Source organism: Vigna unguiculata, chromosome 2 (genome assembly GCF_037176805.1).
Source record: "Vigna unguiculata cultivar grain cowpea cultivar isolate G323 ecotype 2 chromosome 2, ASM3717680v1, whole genome shotgun sequence".
Classification (NCBI taxonomy): domain Eukaryota; kingdom Viridiplantae; phylum Streptophyta; class Magnoliopsida; order Fabales; family Fabaceae; genus Vigna; species Vigna unguiculata.
The window spans coordinates 26,445,096-26,464,532 of NC_140793.1; the positions used below are offsets into that span (position 1 = coordinate 26,445,096).

Below are 19,437 nucleotides of genomic sequence, written 5' to 3' on the forward strand. Positions count from 1 at the left end.
TCTTCTCTTGTTCATTCCACTATCCTTTGCATTAGCCATGTGAGTGAGTGGTCCTTTTACTTGTTCAAAGGGTATGATGATAACGTATGGAGCTTGAGTCCCTTTGGTACAAAGACAAATTAAGATGGTGTGTGGTATTATAAATTAGTAGGACCTACTATTGGAGCATGCCCACTTGTTTTTCATCTTTTGTTCTGTACAACTAAGCAACTCTATGGTAGAAGGTAGGTATATGGTATGGTAAATGAAGATGGATAAGCCAAGCTTTAATTTTTTTCCTTAAATGTCTCTGCATTAGAACATAATATACTCATCTTAATTAAAATATTACCTTAATCACAACCTTCAACCTTGATGCCTTGCCCAACTACTTATATTGTAGGCATAAGTTTAGATTCTCTAATGAATTTTTTGGTATTGTTTTTTTTAGGATCGAGCGCTTATCACCCGACCCACTTGATCTCTTCTGTCACGGGACAATTGATGTCAGCTATAACAATCACTCCCTCAACAATTGTCTTATTAGAAATTTTACTCTTGGATTGTGACTTGGCCCACCTAGCCTCCGTTACGGGACAATTGTGCAATCTGCAACAATCTTCTGTTGAACGTTAAAAATACAACAGAAGAAACAAAAACTCAACAGAAAATCCAAATTCGTTTCGCACACACTCTCTCTTAATATCTTTGTCTCACTTAATTTGTGTTTTTTAATCTTTTCAGTGTCAATTTGCTAAACATTTGTTCAGTCGAGTGTTTTCTAACACTCACAACATTGAGATTAACTAATGTGGGTGTTCTTGCAATTGATTACTTGTTTCACCTGAGTACATGGTTGGCTTGGTGTAGGGTATGGTTTGCTTGGACCACAAGCCCCAAGATAAGTCCTTTGTGGTGCGTCACATTATTATTGTCAACACAATAAGGAATGTTTCATGACTTGTGTTGAATTATTAGTTTTGAACAGCCCCAACAGTTCACACACTCCATTGTTGATGAAAGTCTGCAACTTTATTCAGACCAGAATATGCATAATCATCACATGCTAGTAGGACCTTGAGTTTCAAAAGAAATTGTCAAATCATTTTTAGTTTTGCACTATAACCAGTTGCAACAATACACATAACATAACGTAATCTTGCACATTATCCCATTAGAACATTACGGAATGTTTAATACTCGTCCACATTTCCACCAAATGATGTTACCTCTTGTATAATTAGTCTTCAAGTTTTATGTATTTTTAATTTAGTTAAAAAAAAAATTTTTCATAAATAGAAACACATTTAAAACTTAGTCAATCTAGGACTTGAATTTCTACCAGTAAGAGTACCAAATGGTAGACCTTATTCATCCTATACTGATCCACATTTGAGTCGATCCAATCCATGATGAATTGCCATTGAAATTGGTCAGGCCTGTCATCCCTATTGTTCAGAAAAATAAAAATATTTAACCACTTTCCTGTTCAATTTTTTTAATCAAATGTAAAAGAAAAAAAAAATATATATATATATATATGAAGGAAAAAGTTTAAGAGATAACCATAATATAATTATTTGCATATAGTTTAAGAAAAACATGATAAAATGTAGAGAGGCCCAACTTGAGAGATTAACATATCTCATCCTTTGTCAGGGCGGCACCCTACACGGGTTAAACAGGTTATCTAGATCACGATAAAAATTGAGGTTAAGCATGGAGTATATCAAGTATAAACACCCACCAACCATACATAATATTTAATCCATTGTAGATGAAGATAGATATAATCTAAAATGTCAATAGATAGCACAACAAAAAAATATGATCTGGAAAGAAGCTAGCAACTGTTGATACTACTGGCTTCTCAAATCCTATTCCTAGACTAAGCTGAACTGTGAAGAGCATGATTAGATGTCTCAGATACAAAAAGAAACAAAGCTAGATTTCTTTGCTGGATTTGTTTTATTCTCATAAGAAATTCCAGGATGTCCCAACAAGTCATTCTACAACAACATTCACAAGTTCATACTCGATCAGAGACAAGTTGTTATCTTCCTTAACACTGAAACTAGCAGGTTCTGTCACTTCCACTCGGCCCCACTTGTCCACAGCAAGCCTCATTGATCCTTTGAACATGTCAATTTTGGCATTTCGCAGGATCACAGTAGCACCCTCTTTCATCAAATCCACTGAACATAACAAAAATTGAAAACATGACAAAATGTTCAACATCTCAGCCAAAAATACATTACTCAAATTATTCCAAACCAACACTTTAAATATTCGTTTAGATTGCAATTTAATTAGAAAATTCTACATGAAATATTTTCAAGATTGTTCTTCAACTTCCAACCTAAAACTTCATTTCAACTTTCATGTTGAATACAAGTTCACAACTATTACACTATTATTGTCAAGGGAGAATTAAAATACAATCTAAGACTTGTAATATAAACAGTCATTAAAAAGGAGTTATAAGTAAATAACATAAGGCACTAGACCAAAATATGGACTGTAAGTAACAACAGGGTAGATAAAGGGAAGAGAAACTAACTGAGTTGCAGAATTTCCGAGGGAAACGTGTAATTCTGTTATAGAGAAGGTGATCAAAAGGAGAAAGAAACAACAGGGTAGATATGACTAGAGAAGAAAAGGGTATGCAGTTGGACTAGAGATTTTGTGCATCTACAGAACTCTGGATCTTTTATGTTTTGCATTTATTTGTCCCAGGGAACTAGTCTCGTTACTTTTAGGGGGGGAAATCGATTCATATCAAGGAATAGCCAATTAATTTTAGCATTTCAAACCACTCGTTTGGTTATTTTGTTCCTAAATGGGAATTACTTTTTCCTATTATTTATTAAATTTAAGTTCTCCATCATACATGATCCCTATAATATCCTGAGAATACTGAACTTCATCTATTAGTAAAAGTAATGGTCCAAAAACACATTCTATACACTTCCACTATCATGAAAAAATGACAGTCTTAATGTAAAAGAAAGCAATCAGCAGACATACACTTCGACTTCATGCTTGCTACTCTTTCTTCCAAAACTTCGCATCTGTAAACATAGTTTCTCTTTTGGTTCTACACTTCTCAGACCTCAACCATAGGGAGAATTCAAAAGCAGGAACAAGTAATAAACAGGAATAAGCAATATTGCATCTGCAATTCTGCTTCATTCCTTAATGTTTGCAAGGGAGAGAGCTTCTTCGCTTTTAACTTTCTTCTCAAACTCTCTTTCACCCGCTCCAATTCCCCAAAGAACCTCAACTTAATTTGTTTCTATTCACAGCCTAAGTAGTAGGTATATCCAAAAGGACATACAAAACGTTGTTAGAAACTGGAACACACATTATTTCCTGATTATCCCAGACTGTGTAAGCCCGATTCAACCCTAAAAAAGCAGCTCTTTAGTAGTGATACAAAACCCACATATTATTTCCTGATTATCCTAAACTAAATAAGCCCAATTCAACCCTAAAAGCCATTCTTTAGTAGCAATACAAAACCCATACAAACAGTAGTTATACAAACTCCTGAGTTGGACAAAACAATACTCACATGTCAAGCAAGTGCACAAGGAATTGATTATATATTATTTTCCCACCAATTTCACATATATGCCTTAAACTGTAAAGCCTTGCTAAATTTCACAACAACAATAACTGAGAAACAAAGAAATTGAATAAAATTGCATTTCCAGTATTCATTCAGATAAACAAAAAACCACAACCAGGATTTATCTTACTACTTAAAATGCCAACACTAAATAAGATAAAAATTTGTTCCAATCAATAATAATCCCACCATTGTTGAGATCAACGTTCTTGTCTTCAGTTGCAATAATATAGCGAAGCATAAAACTCAAGAATTACATAATATAAACTATCAAGCATATCCCCATGGACTAAAGAAGTGAAATAGAGAGGGAATACATAATGAAACTTTTAACTAGAGCAAGAGTTTAAAAAGCACTGTCAACTATGAAACCCAACAAAACTAAACTAAAGCCTTCAAAACTGCACATTGATCGGCTTCAATTGTGGTTAAATCAGTATAACAGTATATATATTTTTAATATTATAATATAACAAGCAATAAACCAATGAAAAATAAATTAGGTAAAAATTAAAAGAAAAATAGCAATTTATATATATGTAATGATTCATACATGGTAAAAATTCAAGAAAAAAAATAAAAAATAGCAATCTATAGATAGATCTTACATTACATATAAACCTAAGATCATTTAATTATTTTAAACATGTTTTAGAATAAAAAATAAAAATATTTGAGGTAAAGTTTAATCAGTTTTTTGCAGTGGTTCTTACCTTTTAACTAGTCTTTTTCTCCACCATCTTTTTATATTGTTTAGATAAGTGAACTAACTAATTCCCAATTGAATCAGCCAGTGCAGTTTTAGTAACAACACTAAAACACTACAAATTCTAGACAACCACTGTTGAATAAAATTTAATGAGACCTTGATATATTTTAGTTGAACCAAGAAAGTAGTATAAACCAGAATGCAATAACTTATAGAAAAAATAACACAAAGCAGGGCTTCTCTGCACTAGATCCTGAAATGTGTAGTTTACCGGAAAAAGAAAAGGACACAGGCAAAATTAGGGAAGCCCCTGAATGACATTGTGTCTTTTGCTACCATTCTTCCCCCAATTCAGTTTTTCATTTATATATCTCCCCAGTACTTCAAGTCTTACACCTTCTCTGAGTTCAAGATTTCAACATTCAGCCCCAAATCTCAAGTCACATGAATTTCAGAGCAGCTAATGTAGGATCGTATCGGATTTGGGGCAAATTTGGGTCTAGAACGAAATTGGATATGAACCCTAAAACGGATGGGGGAAAAATTGGAGGACGTCTATTTGGGGGTTTGTGGAACAGGAGGAAAGCACGCTACTTGGAGGAGGTTCCTAGGTAAGTGAGGAAGATCCGCCACTTTGAATCGAAGATTCAAAGATAAGGACTGCTGGTTCTAAGGAGAACCTCGAGACTTGAAAGAAAACTCACATTTTCATAAAATTCAAATCTGAATACAAAGTGTTTCACAGGGATTTATATACTATGGGCCAAAACACCAAAAAGTACAACACGACTAATGGTCCTATAAGGCCCAAACATAAACATTACAAAAAAAGTTCATATTTTACGATCCAAAGCTAATCCGAGATCTCTTTGAAGGTCCTAGACATGATTCCATCAGCTGCTCTGAAATTCATGTGACGGCCCTAGCCATGCCTCCACCAAAAGGACATTAACACATGTCAACAACTACTAATTTACTCAGATTTGACTAATTGTAGAACTGATCTACTCTAACAGGCATGTGAATGTACTCTTAATCAACAATTTAGATTATTTGGTATACGGAACATTAACTATACAACAACAGAATTCTTATGATAATCATGTCATTTCTAAATACAACACATAATACACAAATAATTGGATAAAATAATCAAGACACTCACAAGAACCAAAAACATAGATCACAGAGTGAATTGGGAGAGGCCCCTGAAGCATATCAGAAGATTTAGATTACTAAGAAACTGCGTTTTCCTACAACTAAAAATTACCTTTTCCTTTGATAACTATATGTGTACGTTATATAGAGATATTTCTATTGTTACCAAATGCGACCAAACAGGAATTTGAGCTTTTTTAGTCGGATAACAAGTTAACAACAGACTGGTTTAAATATGCTAAACACAGATAGGAAAAGACAGATTATTCCTTATTTTTCCCTAATTTCTATAAAATTTTGAGACAAAAAAGTTTATATGGTTGATGATGTTACTGCAAGAAAAATGATAACGGACATTAATTAGGATATTTTGGGTACAAGAAACAAGAAAAACACGCAACAGCAATTACACTGATTCCTCTATTGCATAAATTTTTGCAGTTATTTAGATCATCTAGTGCACAATTAACTACAAACCTGAGACTTCCAGAAGACTTCATATGGTAAATTCTCTATCAAATTCCACTAACTGAATAGGTATATATCTTTTATAGAAGTTTCTTTTAAAAAACAAATCTATAAACGTTCAAGACCAATGATGCACAGATACATTATGCATATCTGATACATATCATGTTTGATATGGAGGGTATGATACACATAAGATACATATTTGAAAATATCTAAAAATTCATTAGACATAATAAATATGTAACTACAATTATCCAAATCCAAATTTAAAACATCTTTCTTAGATATTGCTAAAATAAATAAAAGATTATAGCCCATTGCATCAAAAATTACTTTCTACTATTTACATATATGAATACTACCATAAATCTCATTCCTTTCTTAAAATCATTTACGAAGAGAACAAGTTGTACATTTGGTGTATCTAGGTACAATGTTTCTTCATCGCACATCCTTATATGTTTCATATAGTTGCATTGAATTTTCATAAAATGCTTTGCAGAATTGACACTTCACCAAAAGATATCAAATCCAAACACTTACATACTCCACCAAGCATCTCCTATTGTTCAATGAAGGACTTAGGTCTACAATACTCAAATCCCTATCAGCACATTCCCAAGAGCCAAGACCATCACAACTTCTACTCTACAACATTTCACTTGTTGACACTTCACTCAACTTCCTCATTAGCTCTTACGCTCTTATATACTTCAGTACACCGAACATCTCACTCTACTCAATGTAGGACTTAGGCATCTCAAAATAACAAACAGTGTCAGATACCTAAAAAAACATAGAAGTGGTTTTGGTGATTTATATATCCAAAAATGCATAGATAAGCTAAGTGAAGTATCTGTTATAGCTCAGGACAATTCATCTTCAGTTCACAGCACATACCACAAACAGTAGCTACAGATGCACATAAAATTCACAGAATAAAGCAACTAATGCATGTCCCAGGACAGATGAATGTCCAGAACTAACCGACATCAAAAACAGAAATGGAAATAGCTGATGGCCAAAAAATGGACAAAACAGAACACTAGACATATGACATTCGCTTATTCAGTGCAAAAGAACCAAATAAATAACGCCCCTTCGCTCAGCCAAAGGAAAAAACAATGACAACAATAAAAAAACACCATGCAGTGACGGAAAACATGAATATGGACAGCTTTGTGAAAGCAATAACACATATATACCTTGATCATTTCTGGCAGTGAATATGATCATTCCAGTCTCATCACCAACCAAACATTCAGCAATTCGCATTTGGCGGGACTGAGGACCATCAGAACGACCTTTCTGCATCACCATCTTAGCATTGACCACCTTCACAGTTAAAGTGTGCCCACTTGTCCCAGGGCGAAGCTGATCCACCTTGGTGAATACGGGCTTCCTCAATCCTGATTTTGAATCTGCCATGCTTCAAGTCCTACAAAAGCACAAGAGCCTCCACTAAGACAGCATAAAACTGCGGAAAAACACATTATTCCTCCCTAGAAATACCTTAACACATAACTCAACCTCACCTAACCTAACCCCAGGTTGAAGGGGCAAGAAAGTTCAGAAATTTTCAATGTCCCAGGAAAAGATATTGATAATAACATCGGGTTAGTAAAAGGGTAGAGAGGATAAGATCCAAACTCATACCAATTTCTCAGTTTCATCAAACATGTTTAAGAAGTTTGAAATAACAGTCATATGAAAAAAAAAAAGAAAAAAAAATTCGAGAAACCCAACCGTCAGAAATGAAGTTCTTTAAGAAGAAAAGATGCATGAGTGGAAAGGAAAGAAGTAATGAAGTGAATGAAAAATGAAAGATATGGGAAAAGGAGAAGGAGATTGGAATGCAACCTGAAAATTGGTGTGAGGGAAGAGAAAGATGAGAAACTGAGACTCAGACTGAGATGTCAAGTTTTAACAAGTGAAAGGGATAGCTATCGTTGTCACTCGTTTCCGCGTTTTGTCTTCAATTGAGGCACCAAATAGAAACAAGTTAGGTTTAATTATTTTTTAACTATTATTTATTTATGCATTAAATATATTTTTGATTTTTCAATTTTTAATAAAATTTGAAATTAGTTTTTTTTTTCAAAAATTTTAATCAATTTAATCATTCATTTATAAAAACACATGAATTTGATATTTTATCAAATTTTGTGTTAAGTTTAATTAACGTTACAAATACAATTTACGATAAAGTTTGAATTAATATTAAAGAGAAATATGTCTAATGGGATAAAAATTCAAATATTATCATCGGATGTCTTTGAAACGTCAGATAAATCTAATAAAATTAATTTGGTTAAAAAAATTAAATTTACATATTTTTAGATATAAAAGATTAGATCGATAAAAAGTTAAATTTTTAAAAGAATCTAATTTCAAAATTCATTAAAACTTTAGAAAAAAATATATTTAATTCTTTTTTATTTACGTTACTCCTTTAATTTCACTTTTAATACAAAATTCAATCAGTTTTCAATCTTTTAAATCAATGTTATTATTTTAGTAATTACTACTTATTTAAATACTTTTGTTAAACTGAAAAATATATTAATGTTTTATTTGACAGTTGAAAAATAATTTAATATTATTTTTGTCCATGATCAAATTTATTTAATGTAATTCTTTAATTTTTCTTTTGACTTAATGTTTTCCTTATATTTGTTAAAAATAATTTATATGATTCAAATTAATATCCAGTTGTTAAAGATATTTTTTTGTGTTTGCTTTAAAGGTAACTAAATAAATGGATGTCTGGTGATAAGGAGGAATCAGGTCTTGTTTATTTTGAAAGATAAAGAGGTAAAATTAGAAAAATGTGAAGGTAATATGTGTAAATCATTGGATGGATATAATAGATAAAAAATATATTTTAAAAGATAAAAAGGTAAGATTATAATTTTATTTTTATAGTTAAAATTAATATAAAATAAAATATAATTAGTTAATTTAATTTAAAGTAAAATATGAATGATTGGTTTTTAAATAAAAAAAATTAATTAGTGTAATTAATTTGAAATAAAATGTAATTTGTAGAAAATAATTTTAATTAAATATTAAAGTGTAATAAAATTATTATTAATTAATTAATTATTATTGTCATTATTATTTTATTTAGATGTTATATTATTTTTTTCGCTAATATTATTTTTAAATGCTTTTTATTTCAATAAAATTATTTATTATTATTATTATTATTATTATTATTATTATTCACAACATTTTTTTTAAAATGTTATTTTGATAACTACACAACGAATTGTGTTTATTTTTAAATCTCTTCATTCTTATAAGGATCAATCATTTTTCTTATCCTCAAATCATATCTTTCAACTCAGCGTAAATATTATCAAACAAAGGTCATTTTTCCTTCCATTTACATTAAACATGCCAAATATAAGCAGTAACCTTGATCAAATATATACTATCTAACATAATGGGTTCTTTATGTGACATGTAATTTACATTGGCGTATTATTTAGGTTGTTTTTTCTTTAAAAGATAAATTTGAAAAAAAGTAAATGGATCGACTCAACGGTAAAACAAGTAAAATATTCGTTTTAGGATTCTAAAAAAGTTAAAAAAAAAAAGTGTACTAATATGTCTCTATTAAATTAATTGTAAAATGATGTTTAAAAAAAGGTTAAAAAAATATTATTAATATAACTTTAGTAAATTAATTATAAGGTTATGTTTGAGAATAAAATTTAATTAAATTATTGTTAGTGTCTTTCAAATTTTATTGGTATTATAAATGATAATTAATGAGAGAATATCTAACCGGCTCTGCCAGATTTATATTCTCATAAGTTTCCAATCCCCTTTCATTGAAAACTTATGAGAGAATATCTAACCGGCTCTGCCAGATTTATATTCTCATAAGTTTCCAATCCCCTTTCTTGTAAACTTATGAGAGAATATCTAACCGGCTCTGCCAGATTTATATTCTCATAAGTTTTCAATCCCCTTTCTGGTATCAGAGCGAGAAATCCTTGGATACCTTTTTGAATATTTATGTGATGGAAGTGGCTTGTATTCGCTAGGATACCCTTTGTAGATCGGGCAGGTTATGGCCAGAAGAGCCAACAGAGCCATAAGTCCCATTTGATCTGCCTCTGAGGGTTGAGGAATACTTTGCATATTGCGACACTCTTTACATACATATTTTCTTGATTATATGTGTTTAAAAATTGTAAAAAAAAAAAAAAAAAGAGTTTTTGAGCCTTATGATTACTTATATTCTTTTATAAGTATTACTCTACAGTGTATTCCGTAGATTCCTGCCTCTTATCTCTTACTACTGCTTTTCCTCTTTGACTATACTGCTTCTATACTGCTTTTCTGTTTTGCCTACACTGTTTTCTTATTTTTCTGTTTTTAATGGATAACATACAGCCATTTCTAGGCTCCGATTACAAATCAGCTCTAACTGCTGTTGAAAAAATTACAAACTCTCCTCCTGTAGGTTATAAAAAACCTACTTCAGAAGTAGACCCTGTACACACAGTCCTTATAGGACAAAATAACACTATAATAGCTCTTCTAGAAGAAGTTTCTAGAAAATTGAATCATATGATTGATTCTACTAAAAAGACGAACTTGTCCAAAGACATAGATGGTCTTATAAAGCAAGTATCAAAACTATCTTTAGGGACACATACACATATAAAAGCAACTCCTAAAAATTCACAGAAATTTATCAAAGTTACAACTAAAAAAGATTCAAAAGCTGCAAGTACCAACGCAGCACCTTCTTCAAACAATGAAAATAGTTTGTAATGATGACACAAACCAATACGTCTACACAAACACAAACTGATAGTATTAATATGAATAGTACAACAGAACCTAGTAGCACACAAAGATTCCCTGGAACCCCCAGAAGATTAAGGGAACACCAGACTAGAAGTCAAAATCTTATACAACATCCAGGAATTTTAGATAGATTCTTAAATAGACAAAGAACTACTAACATTAGAAGATTAGAAGATTTAGTAGACATACACCAAAATACAGATATAGGATCTAACTCAAGGATAGATTCTCTAAATCCTAGACAATTATACAACATAGGATGGCTAAGTTCAGAACGAACAAGCCTCTATCGATATAGGAGAATAGAAGATTTTCATCTCCCTGACAATACCTATGAGATAATCCCTCTAATATCTCCACAAACAGGAAGACAATTACAAAATCAACAAGGAAGATATGTCCACATGGGGTTAATTACCATTGGAGTAAGATCCTTAGCCAGACATATGATTGGAGCTAGAGCTTTAATAGTTCTACACGATTCAAGATTTCAGAATAATGATTCACAAAGTGTAATAGGGATTTTAGAAGTAGATTTAAATCAACCTTTTTCCCTTATTTATCTTGCTCCAAATTTCACATTAACTTTACAAGATTTTATAAATCATATAAACCTAGAAGTACAAACGATAGGTTTTGGACCCAATTGGATGGGTGAAAATCTACATTTAGACATAACCTTCATAGGAAGAATAAGTAACCATATTTCTTCTATGTATAGAATAAACACTAGACCATTAGAAGAAGCCATTAGCTCTTATGGTACACAATTCTTACCAGCTCAAGCCTTCACAAGAAGAAATGAAGGACATTTATGGCAAACACATTTACCCAGAGAAGAAAATAACCCAATTACAGCCCCATCATCTGCCATTTTACATAACAGGTCTAGAGGACTTAGTCTAAGTTTTGTAGATTACACAAATATACCACGACTTGACTTAGAACAAGATAGGTTAGCTGAAAATAGGCATAGCACTTCAGCCATTCCTGATAACGAACACATTTCCATGATGAATATCATACAATACGAAGAAGATGAAAATGATGAAATGACTGATGAAGAATGGAATCATCATCAAGCAATTATAGCCATGTATAGACAAGGATCTTTAGATCTCTTTACAAACACAAATATTGAAGATATTTATAATGAAACAGACGATATCATAAATAATTTTCTTGATAACCTATATTTAGACAAAGAAGACAGCTCTTCAGTAATATCAGAACCTTTATCTACAATAGGTTTCGTCAATACAAGTGTAGGATCAATAAACCCCAACAGTTATCAGTTAGAACATGTTGGTACACAAAGCTATTCTACTGGATTCATACCCAGAGAATCCCCAACAAATGTTACTTTTACAGATAATCAATATACAACACAGGGGAAGAGGCTCCCAATAGAACCAAATTTCCCTTTGCCAAATCTTTTATTAAATATAGGAGGAATTGACCCTCAATTATTACCAACATACATTGAACAATGGACTGCTACTGTAATCCGTGATTATGGTATCCATTACGAAAAGGAAGTTCAGTCTTCACAGGACATGATTGCCAAAGGTGAAACCTACTTAGGTGATATAGCCAGAGCATGTTGGGAATCTTTTAAAAAAAATTACCCAACAGAATTAAATACATTAGTAATCGAACCAGGTCCTAACATTTATAATTTCTGCTCTCTAATACAAAGATTACTCACTTCTCAATCTGCAAATGATGGGAATACACTCAGACAACAAATTTATTTAGGACATCTAGAAAGGTTGTCTATAACATATTTTGGAAAAATCAAAGAATTTTTACAAGATTATCTCATGTATGCCTCTATAGCCGGATGTTTTCATGATATAAATGTTGGAGAAAAGATGTTTCTCAAACTTCCAGGAAAATTAGGCCAGAAAATCAGAGAATCTTGGAAAAATGATGAGGTAACTCCCATGTTAAATAACCTCTCAATAAGAATACAACATATTATGAAAGTAATGGAAGATACTTGTACACATATTGCAATACAAAAACAACTAAAAAATTCTGATTCTGGAATTTGTAAACAAATATACACTCCACAACAATACAATCAAACTAAAAAAATATATGTCCAGAAGAAAACCTAGACATAGCCAATCTTATAGTCATAAGTCTCAATCGACTGTACAAAGACCAATTAATTCTAGAAAAACTTATACTATAAGATCCTCAAATTCTAGGAAACCAACTCTAAATCCTAACAGACACGTTAGAAAATTTAGAGAAAATAAAAATTACAAACAAACATTAAAATGTTATGCTTGTAGCCAAACTGGACATTTCTCAAGAGATTGTCCAAACATAGCAAATCTTTATACAAAAGAAGCAGAACTCATCAAATCTTGCCATATGAATCTTCTTCCGATCGATGAAGACATATCTACTGATTCTGAAATATTATCAGTAGTCAGTATAACAGAATTCAATGATGAAATTAATTTAGAAAAACAACCCAAAAATTATGACTTAATAAATGATTTCACAAATAATGAATTTATCCAAATTTACCCTAAAGAATATGATTTCGAATTAAATGACAAATATAATGAATTAGGCGAAATATTAGATGATTCGGGATATTATCTAATGAATATAACTGAAACAAATATATGTCATCATACATTACAATACTTTTCAGGACCAACATCCATTCCCTGTCAGTATTGTGATAGGTATTTTCATAAATCACAAAGGGCCCATTGTCCTTTATGCTACAAAAATTTTTGTATAAAATGTATTACAACACATCTAAAAATACAAGAAATACCAATCTTTTTAGAACAAAAAGAAAACATAAAAGATAAAAACATAATTGATACTAGGACTTCAATTTTAGAAACCAGAGTAAATAACCTTGAAGAAAAAATCCTTCGTCTAGAACAAATAATCCAAGATTCTGAAACAAACACCATCTCAAAAAACATACAAAATAACATGATGGGAACCACAGAATGTATCCCATTGGTTTGCAACGAAAAACAACTAATATCTGTTAAAGTATTAGTAAAATTAAATTTTCCAAAACAAAACAAAAACCCTGCTAAGGAAGAAATCATACAGGCCCTCTTAGACACAGGATGTTCTGAGACAGTCGTCTGCAGAACAAAAGTACCTTCATATATGATTACTAAGAGTAAACATATACAAAAAACAAGAACTATGTCTGGAATAGTAATGATAAATGATGAAGAAATAAACAATGTTTCTCTTCAATTCAGTACAAATTGTGACCTATTTGGCCAAAAAATACATCTTAAAACCATGCGTGTAGAAAATTTGGTCCCTTCAAAACAAAGCATGATTATTGGTTTAGATTTTATATTAGGCCATAATAGAACTATCACTATAAATAAGGATTATGTCATTATTAGTGATAAAACACAAATGTCACCCATAATTAGTGGAGACAGCTATACAAAACCATCCTCTGATGAATGTTCATGTACAAACACCAGATGCTCAGAAAAGTGTGATTGTATGAAAGAAGATTTAGAATCCATAGATTATTGTTCAGATGACACTATGGACTCTTTTTCATCCATAAAAATATCTAAAATAATCACTTTTGATAATATCCAACAGATTTTGGATAGGTTAAATAAAACCAGCATAATAGGAGAAGATCCCACTAAATTTTGGGATCGTGATCCTGTTACTTGTAAATTAAACATAATCAACCCCGATTTAATTATAAAGACTAAAGATATTCAGTTCAATAATTGGGAACAGGAAGAATGTCGAATGCATATTGACCATCTTCTGAAATTAAAAGTAATAGCTCCAAGTGAAAGTCCTCACAAGAGTCCTGCTTTCATAGTAAATAAATCTTCCGAACAAAAAAGAGGTAAATCTAGAATGGTTTATAATTATAAACGTTTAAACGATAATACAGTTGAAGATGGATATACAATTCCGTCTAAAGAAATTCTTATAAATCGTATTCAAAATGCAAAATGGTTTTCAAAATTTGATCTCAAAAGTGGATTCCATCAAGTAAAAATGGAACCAGAATCTATAAAATGGACAGCCTTTTCCTGTTCTGAAGGATTGTACGAATGGCATGTGATGCCTTTTGGTCTTAAAAATGCTCCTGCAATTTTTCAAAGAAAAATGGATAACATTTTCAACGATTTAAAAACCTTTACATGTGTCTATATAGATGACATACTAGTTTTTTCCAAAACAAAAGAAGATCATTATCTCCACCTAAAACAAGTATTATACAAACTTGAAAAATATGGCTTAATTATATCAAAAGGAAAAATGGAAATTTGTAAAAATTTCATAGAATTCCTTGGAACAGAAATAGGTAATGGAACCATAAAACTCCAACCTCACATTTCTAAGAAAATTCAAGACTTTCCTGATAAAATGGAAGACATAAAAACCCTAAGATCTTTTTTAAGACTTTTAAATTATGCCAGGGGTTTTATCCCAGATTTGGGAAAATATACTGCTCCTTTGTACAATAAAACTTCTCTAAAAGGAGAAAGAAAGTTCAATTCTGAAGATATAAAATTGGTTCAAAACATAAAACAAAAGGTAAATAAATTACCTACCCTACAATTACCATTAGATTCAGATTATTTAGTACTTGAATGTGATGGATGTGAATCAGGATGGGGAGCTATCCTAAAAAGAAAGAAAAATAAATATCTGTCAAAAGAAAATGAACAAATATGCAGGTACGCTTCTGGAAAATATACTGTGAAACCACAAGTTTATCAAACCAGCACTGATTATGAAGTCAATGCAATTATACACGCCTTAGAAGCATTTAAATTATTTTTGATAAATAAACCAGAAATAACCATTAGAACTGATTGTGAAGCAATCGTTTCTTATGGAAAAAACCAAATAAATAATGACAAAAAACCTCACAGGCGATGGTTACTTTTTAGAGACTATATAAATTCCGGAAAAATTATAAATTTTGAACATATTAAGGGATCTGACAATATGTTTGCTGATATCCTTTCCAGGTACATCATACAAAAATAAGACTCAAAGGGTCTTCTACACAATCATAGATATGAATATGTTACACATCGAAGATCCTGAAATCCCTCCTGGATTCCGGGTCAGGGTCAGAATACAAACATTATGGCCACAAGGAATTAGTCCTAATTTTAGTCCTAATCCTGCCATCGAAATATCTAAACTAATAAAAAGGTTTAAGAGAAAGTTAACCAAATTAAGGAGAAGAAGAAATGAATTATTCCCACATAATCCTTTCCAATATGCTTTTACACTTGCCTCGTACAAGGGCAACATCTTGGTTTTGGAACAACATCTACAGAGGCTTACACATTTTATTGCTTAACCTGTTTACTTCTATATTGCAGGTACAAATATTCCAAAATGGAATTTATACAAAATACAAAGAAAGGACCATCAGGTCCTAAATTAGTAAAGTCCCCCTTCGTGGTGGAACAATACACAAAGTATAGCAAACAAGAATTGCCAATACTCACAAATACCTACCATTATCCTGGTAGAGAAAATACAAATGTCAAATTAAATGTTTTAATTGACAACATATGGAATATTCCAAAATACACAGTTCAAAATGAACACCAAGTCACTAAGGTGAAACAAAGCATCATTAGTGCACTATACAATTTCTGCAATGCAGATAACAAAGGAGTTTTGTTAACTTCACCAGTCTCTCCCTCTGGGAAATGATTTACACATTATGCCCTAATTACAGGGCCAAACAAAGGAGTTTATACTTCCTTCAAAGACCTCTCTGAGGCAAAACAAGACCAATTTTGGTCTACTTACAAAGGCTTTAATTCTTTAGAAGAAGCCCAAATGGCGTTAAGACTAGAAACCATTGATGAAGAAAAAATAAAAACAGGGCTGACATTTGAACCAAAAACCCAAACACATATCTATGCTGCCTCTTGTAGCCTCTCACCACAAATGAACCCAAACATTTTCCTTGCAAAATTTGAAGTCATACAAGAATTCTTGTTTGAAGTTCATTCTGAAACACAAAATTACAACGGATTATTTGTAAAACCTCAGACATATTTCGACACAAAAACACCATGCCAAGAGTCTTCAGACTATTGCAAAACAGTTACCACAAAATGTACATGTCAAATAAAATTTATTTTTAGAAAGGCTTTAATTGATTTAAAAACCTTCAAAAACCAATTATATAGAGACATAGTCATATGTCCATCACTACTATTAGAAGCAGGATGCCTCCAAACACTTCTTATCCCACCTACCAAAAAATTCAGCTCTCTAACCCAAGAGATAAACTCGGTAGTAAACGAAATACAGGCAGAATATATGACTAATATCTGCTTACAGATCACTTCTTCTCCAAAAAGCGCCACAACCCCTGATAGTGTGGCAACACATGTCATAAAATTGTTCACAGAATCAAACCCAGAGGCACATGTCCATCTAGAACATGGGCCCTTGAAAGGATTATCACTCAACAAAGAAAAGCTATACCAGTACCAACTCTGGAAAGCTTACGTTGAAGGGTCAAATTGGAATTTCTCTAGAAAGGATAATACTGAATATATCCTTTTAAAAGAAACCATAAATACCAAGATATACTGGAAGAAATTTATGGGAAACAAATTTCATCCTTTCCCTATAGAAGCCAGTCCTATACTGGTTAAAAGATTCGAAAAAGAAAGAATATACAGAGAAATTTATGAAGAAACAGGAAGCCACGGTCAAGGAACTCCTGGATCTTCTTTCCCTTCTGATAATGAAGACTCAGACCATATACTTGAGGAAGATCCCGAAGACATGATCTCTACGGTAGTCTCCAAAAGAGGACAGTAAAGTGTTCTTACCTGTGACACAGTAATTTTACTCATAACTGGGTAATAGACTGAAGGGTAAAAACACATAACATCCAAATACAGACACGTCACCAGGTGACCTAGACTATAGGTAACCGGTCATTTAAAAACCGGTGCAACAAGTTACAGGTTTCGAATTTTTCTCTATAAAAGAGTCTTTAAGTCCCTTATGCTGGGCAGGAACTCTGAACTCCTCTCTCTCTCTAAAATCCTCACTCCTCTCCACCTCTGCCTTCTCTCTACTTGTACTTCCCCTCTTTCTACTCTTGCATACTTCCAATCATAAATAAACGAGGAATTTCAGATCTCTCCCCCCTCCCACTGGAATCTAAGTAAGTTTAATTTTTTTATGGAGTAGTTTCTTTCTGGGCATCTACGGATGCCTTGAGTAATATTTATTAAAAGATGCGGTAATCATTTAAAGGCTTAAAAACATTTTATGTACAGAATTTTATCATTTTATGTACAGAAAACTTATGAGAGAATATCTAACCGGCTCTGCCAGATTTATATTCTCATAAGTTTCCAATCCCCTTTCATTGAAAACTTATGAGAGAATATCTAACCGGCTCTGCCAGATTTATATTCTCATAAGTTTCCAATCCTCTTTCTTGTAAACTTATGAGAGAATATCTAACCGGCTCTGCCAGATTTATATTCTCATAAGTTTCCAATCCCCTTTCTGGTATCAGAGCCAGGTTTATCATTTATAATACCAATAAAATTTGAAAGACACTAACAATAATTTAATTAAATTTTATTCTCAAACATAACCTTATAATTAATTTACTAAAGTTATATTAATAATATTTTTTTAACCTTTTTTTAAACATCATTTTACAATTAATTTAATAGAGACATATTAGTACACTTTTTTTTTAACTTTTTTAGAGTCCTAAAACGAATATTTTACTTGTTTTACCGTTGAGTCGATCCATTTACTTTTTTTCAAACATAATGGGTTCTTTATGTGACATGTGATTTACATTGGCGTATTATTTAGGTTGTTTTTTCTTTAAAAGATAAATTTGAAAAAAAGTAAATGGATCGACTCAACGGTAAAACAAGTAAAATATTCGTTTTAGGACTCTAAAAAAGTTAAAAAAAAAAAGTGTACTAATATGTCTCTATTAAATTAATTGTAAAATGATGTTTAAAAAAAGGTTAAAAAAATATTATTAATATAACTTTAGTAAATTAATTATAAGGTTATGTTTGAGAATAAAATTTAATTAAATTATTGTTAGTGTCTTTCAAATTTTATTGGTATTATAAATGATAATTAATGAGTTCAAATATTTATTTAACAAAATATAATTTTATTTACAAAAAAGATAATGATTTTATTTTCTTCTTTATTTTTTGTTTCTATATAACTTTTTTTGGCTCTCCTTACTTTCTTCTCTTATAAAAAATTTTCTTTTAAGGTTTTGGCATATTACATCTCTTGAATCCCATATTGTGTGTATGTACCAATTTTTTCATCATCAAATTTGGTTAGTATGTTTTTTCTTTCTACTTGTGTTGTTGTTTTTATTATGTTTTGGCATTAAAATTATAAGTGTGTTTCTTTTGTTTAATTTTGTTTTTCAGTACTTCTGAATTTACGAGTTTCGAGAGTTTGTTTACATATATCTCGACAATGAACTAAAATTTTTCTACAAAATTATTAATTAGAGTAGGGGTTAGTCTTTTGGTGGATGATATATTAATTAGAGTATAATTCAAAGTTGGATTTTGTGTAAAAAGATAATTAAAGTTTAGGAAAAAAAAGACTTCTGATCGAGTTGAGA

At 31.3% G+C, this 19,437-nt stretch overlaps 1 protein-coding gene and 1 pseudogene across 2 annotated transcripts; one reads left to right on the top strand and one right to left on the bottom strand.

The window, feature by feature from the left end:
* Positions 1 to 1,732: 1,732 nt before the first annotated feature.
* On the bottom strand, positions 1,733 to 7,941 carry LOC114173809 (uncharacterized protein At4g28440-like). Of its 2 annotated transcripts, none has more exons than XM_028058434.2 (3): positions 7,809 to 7,941; positions 7,154 to 7,386; positions 1,733 to 2,174 (listed from the first exon to the last, which is right to left on the bottom strand). In XM_028058434.2, exons 2-3 carry the CDS (start codon positions 7,374 to 7,376, stop codon positions 1,984 to 1,986), a joined length of 414 nt encoding a protein of 137 aa, XP_027914235.1. In that variant the 5' UTR covers positions 7,377 to 7,386; positions 7,809 to 7,941; the 3' UTR covers positions 1,733 to 1,983. The 2 variants fall into 2 exon arrangements, with proteins under 2 accessions (XP_027914235.1, XP_027914236.1); XM_028058435.2 differs by having other exon boundaries at positions 7,695 to 7,821.
* Positions 7,942 to 12,265: 4,324 nt separating this feature from the next.
* On the top strand, positions 12,266 to 17,624 carry LOC146888475 (uncharacterized; annotated as a pseudogene).
* The last annotated feature ends 1,813 nt before the right edge of the window (positions 17,625 to 19,437 follow it).

Coding starts and splice junctions, on each gene's coding strand:
- LOC114173809 (XM_028058434.2), bottom strand. CDS start 7,376: ATGGCAGATTCAAAATCAGGATTGAGGAAGCCCGTATTCACCAAGGTG. Junction 2,175..7,153: donor CACTGCCAGAAATGATCAAG/GTATATATGTGT, acceptor TGTTATGTTCAG/TGGATTTGATGAAAGAGGGT.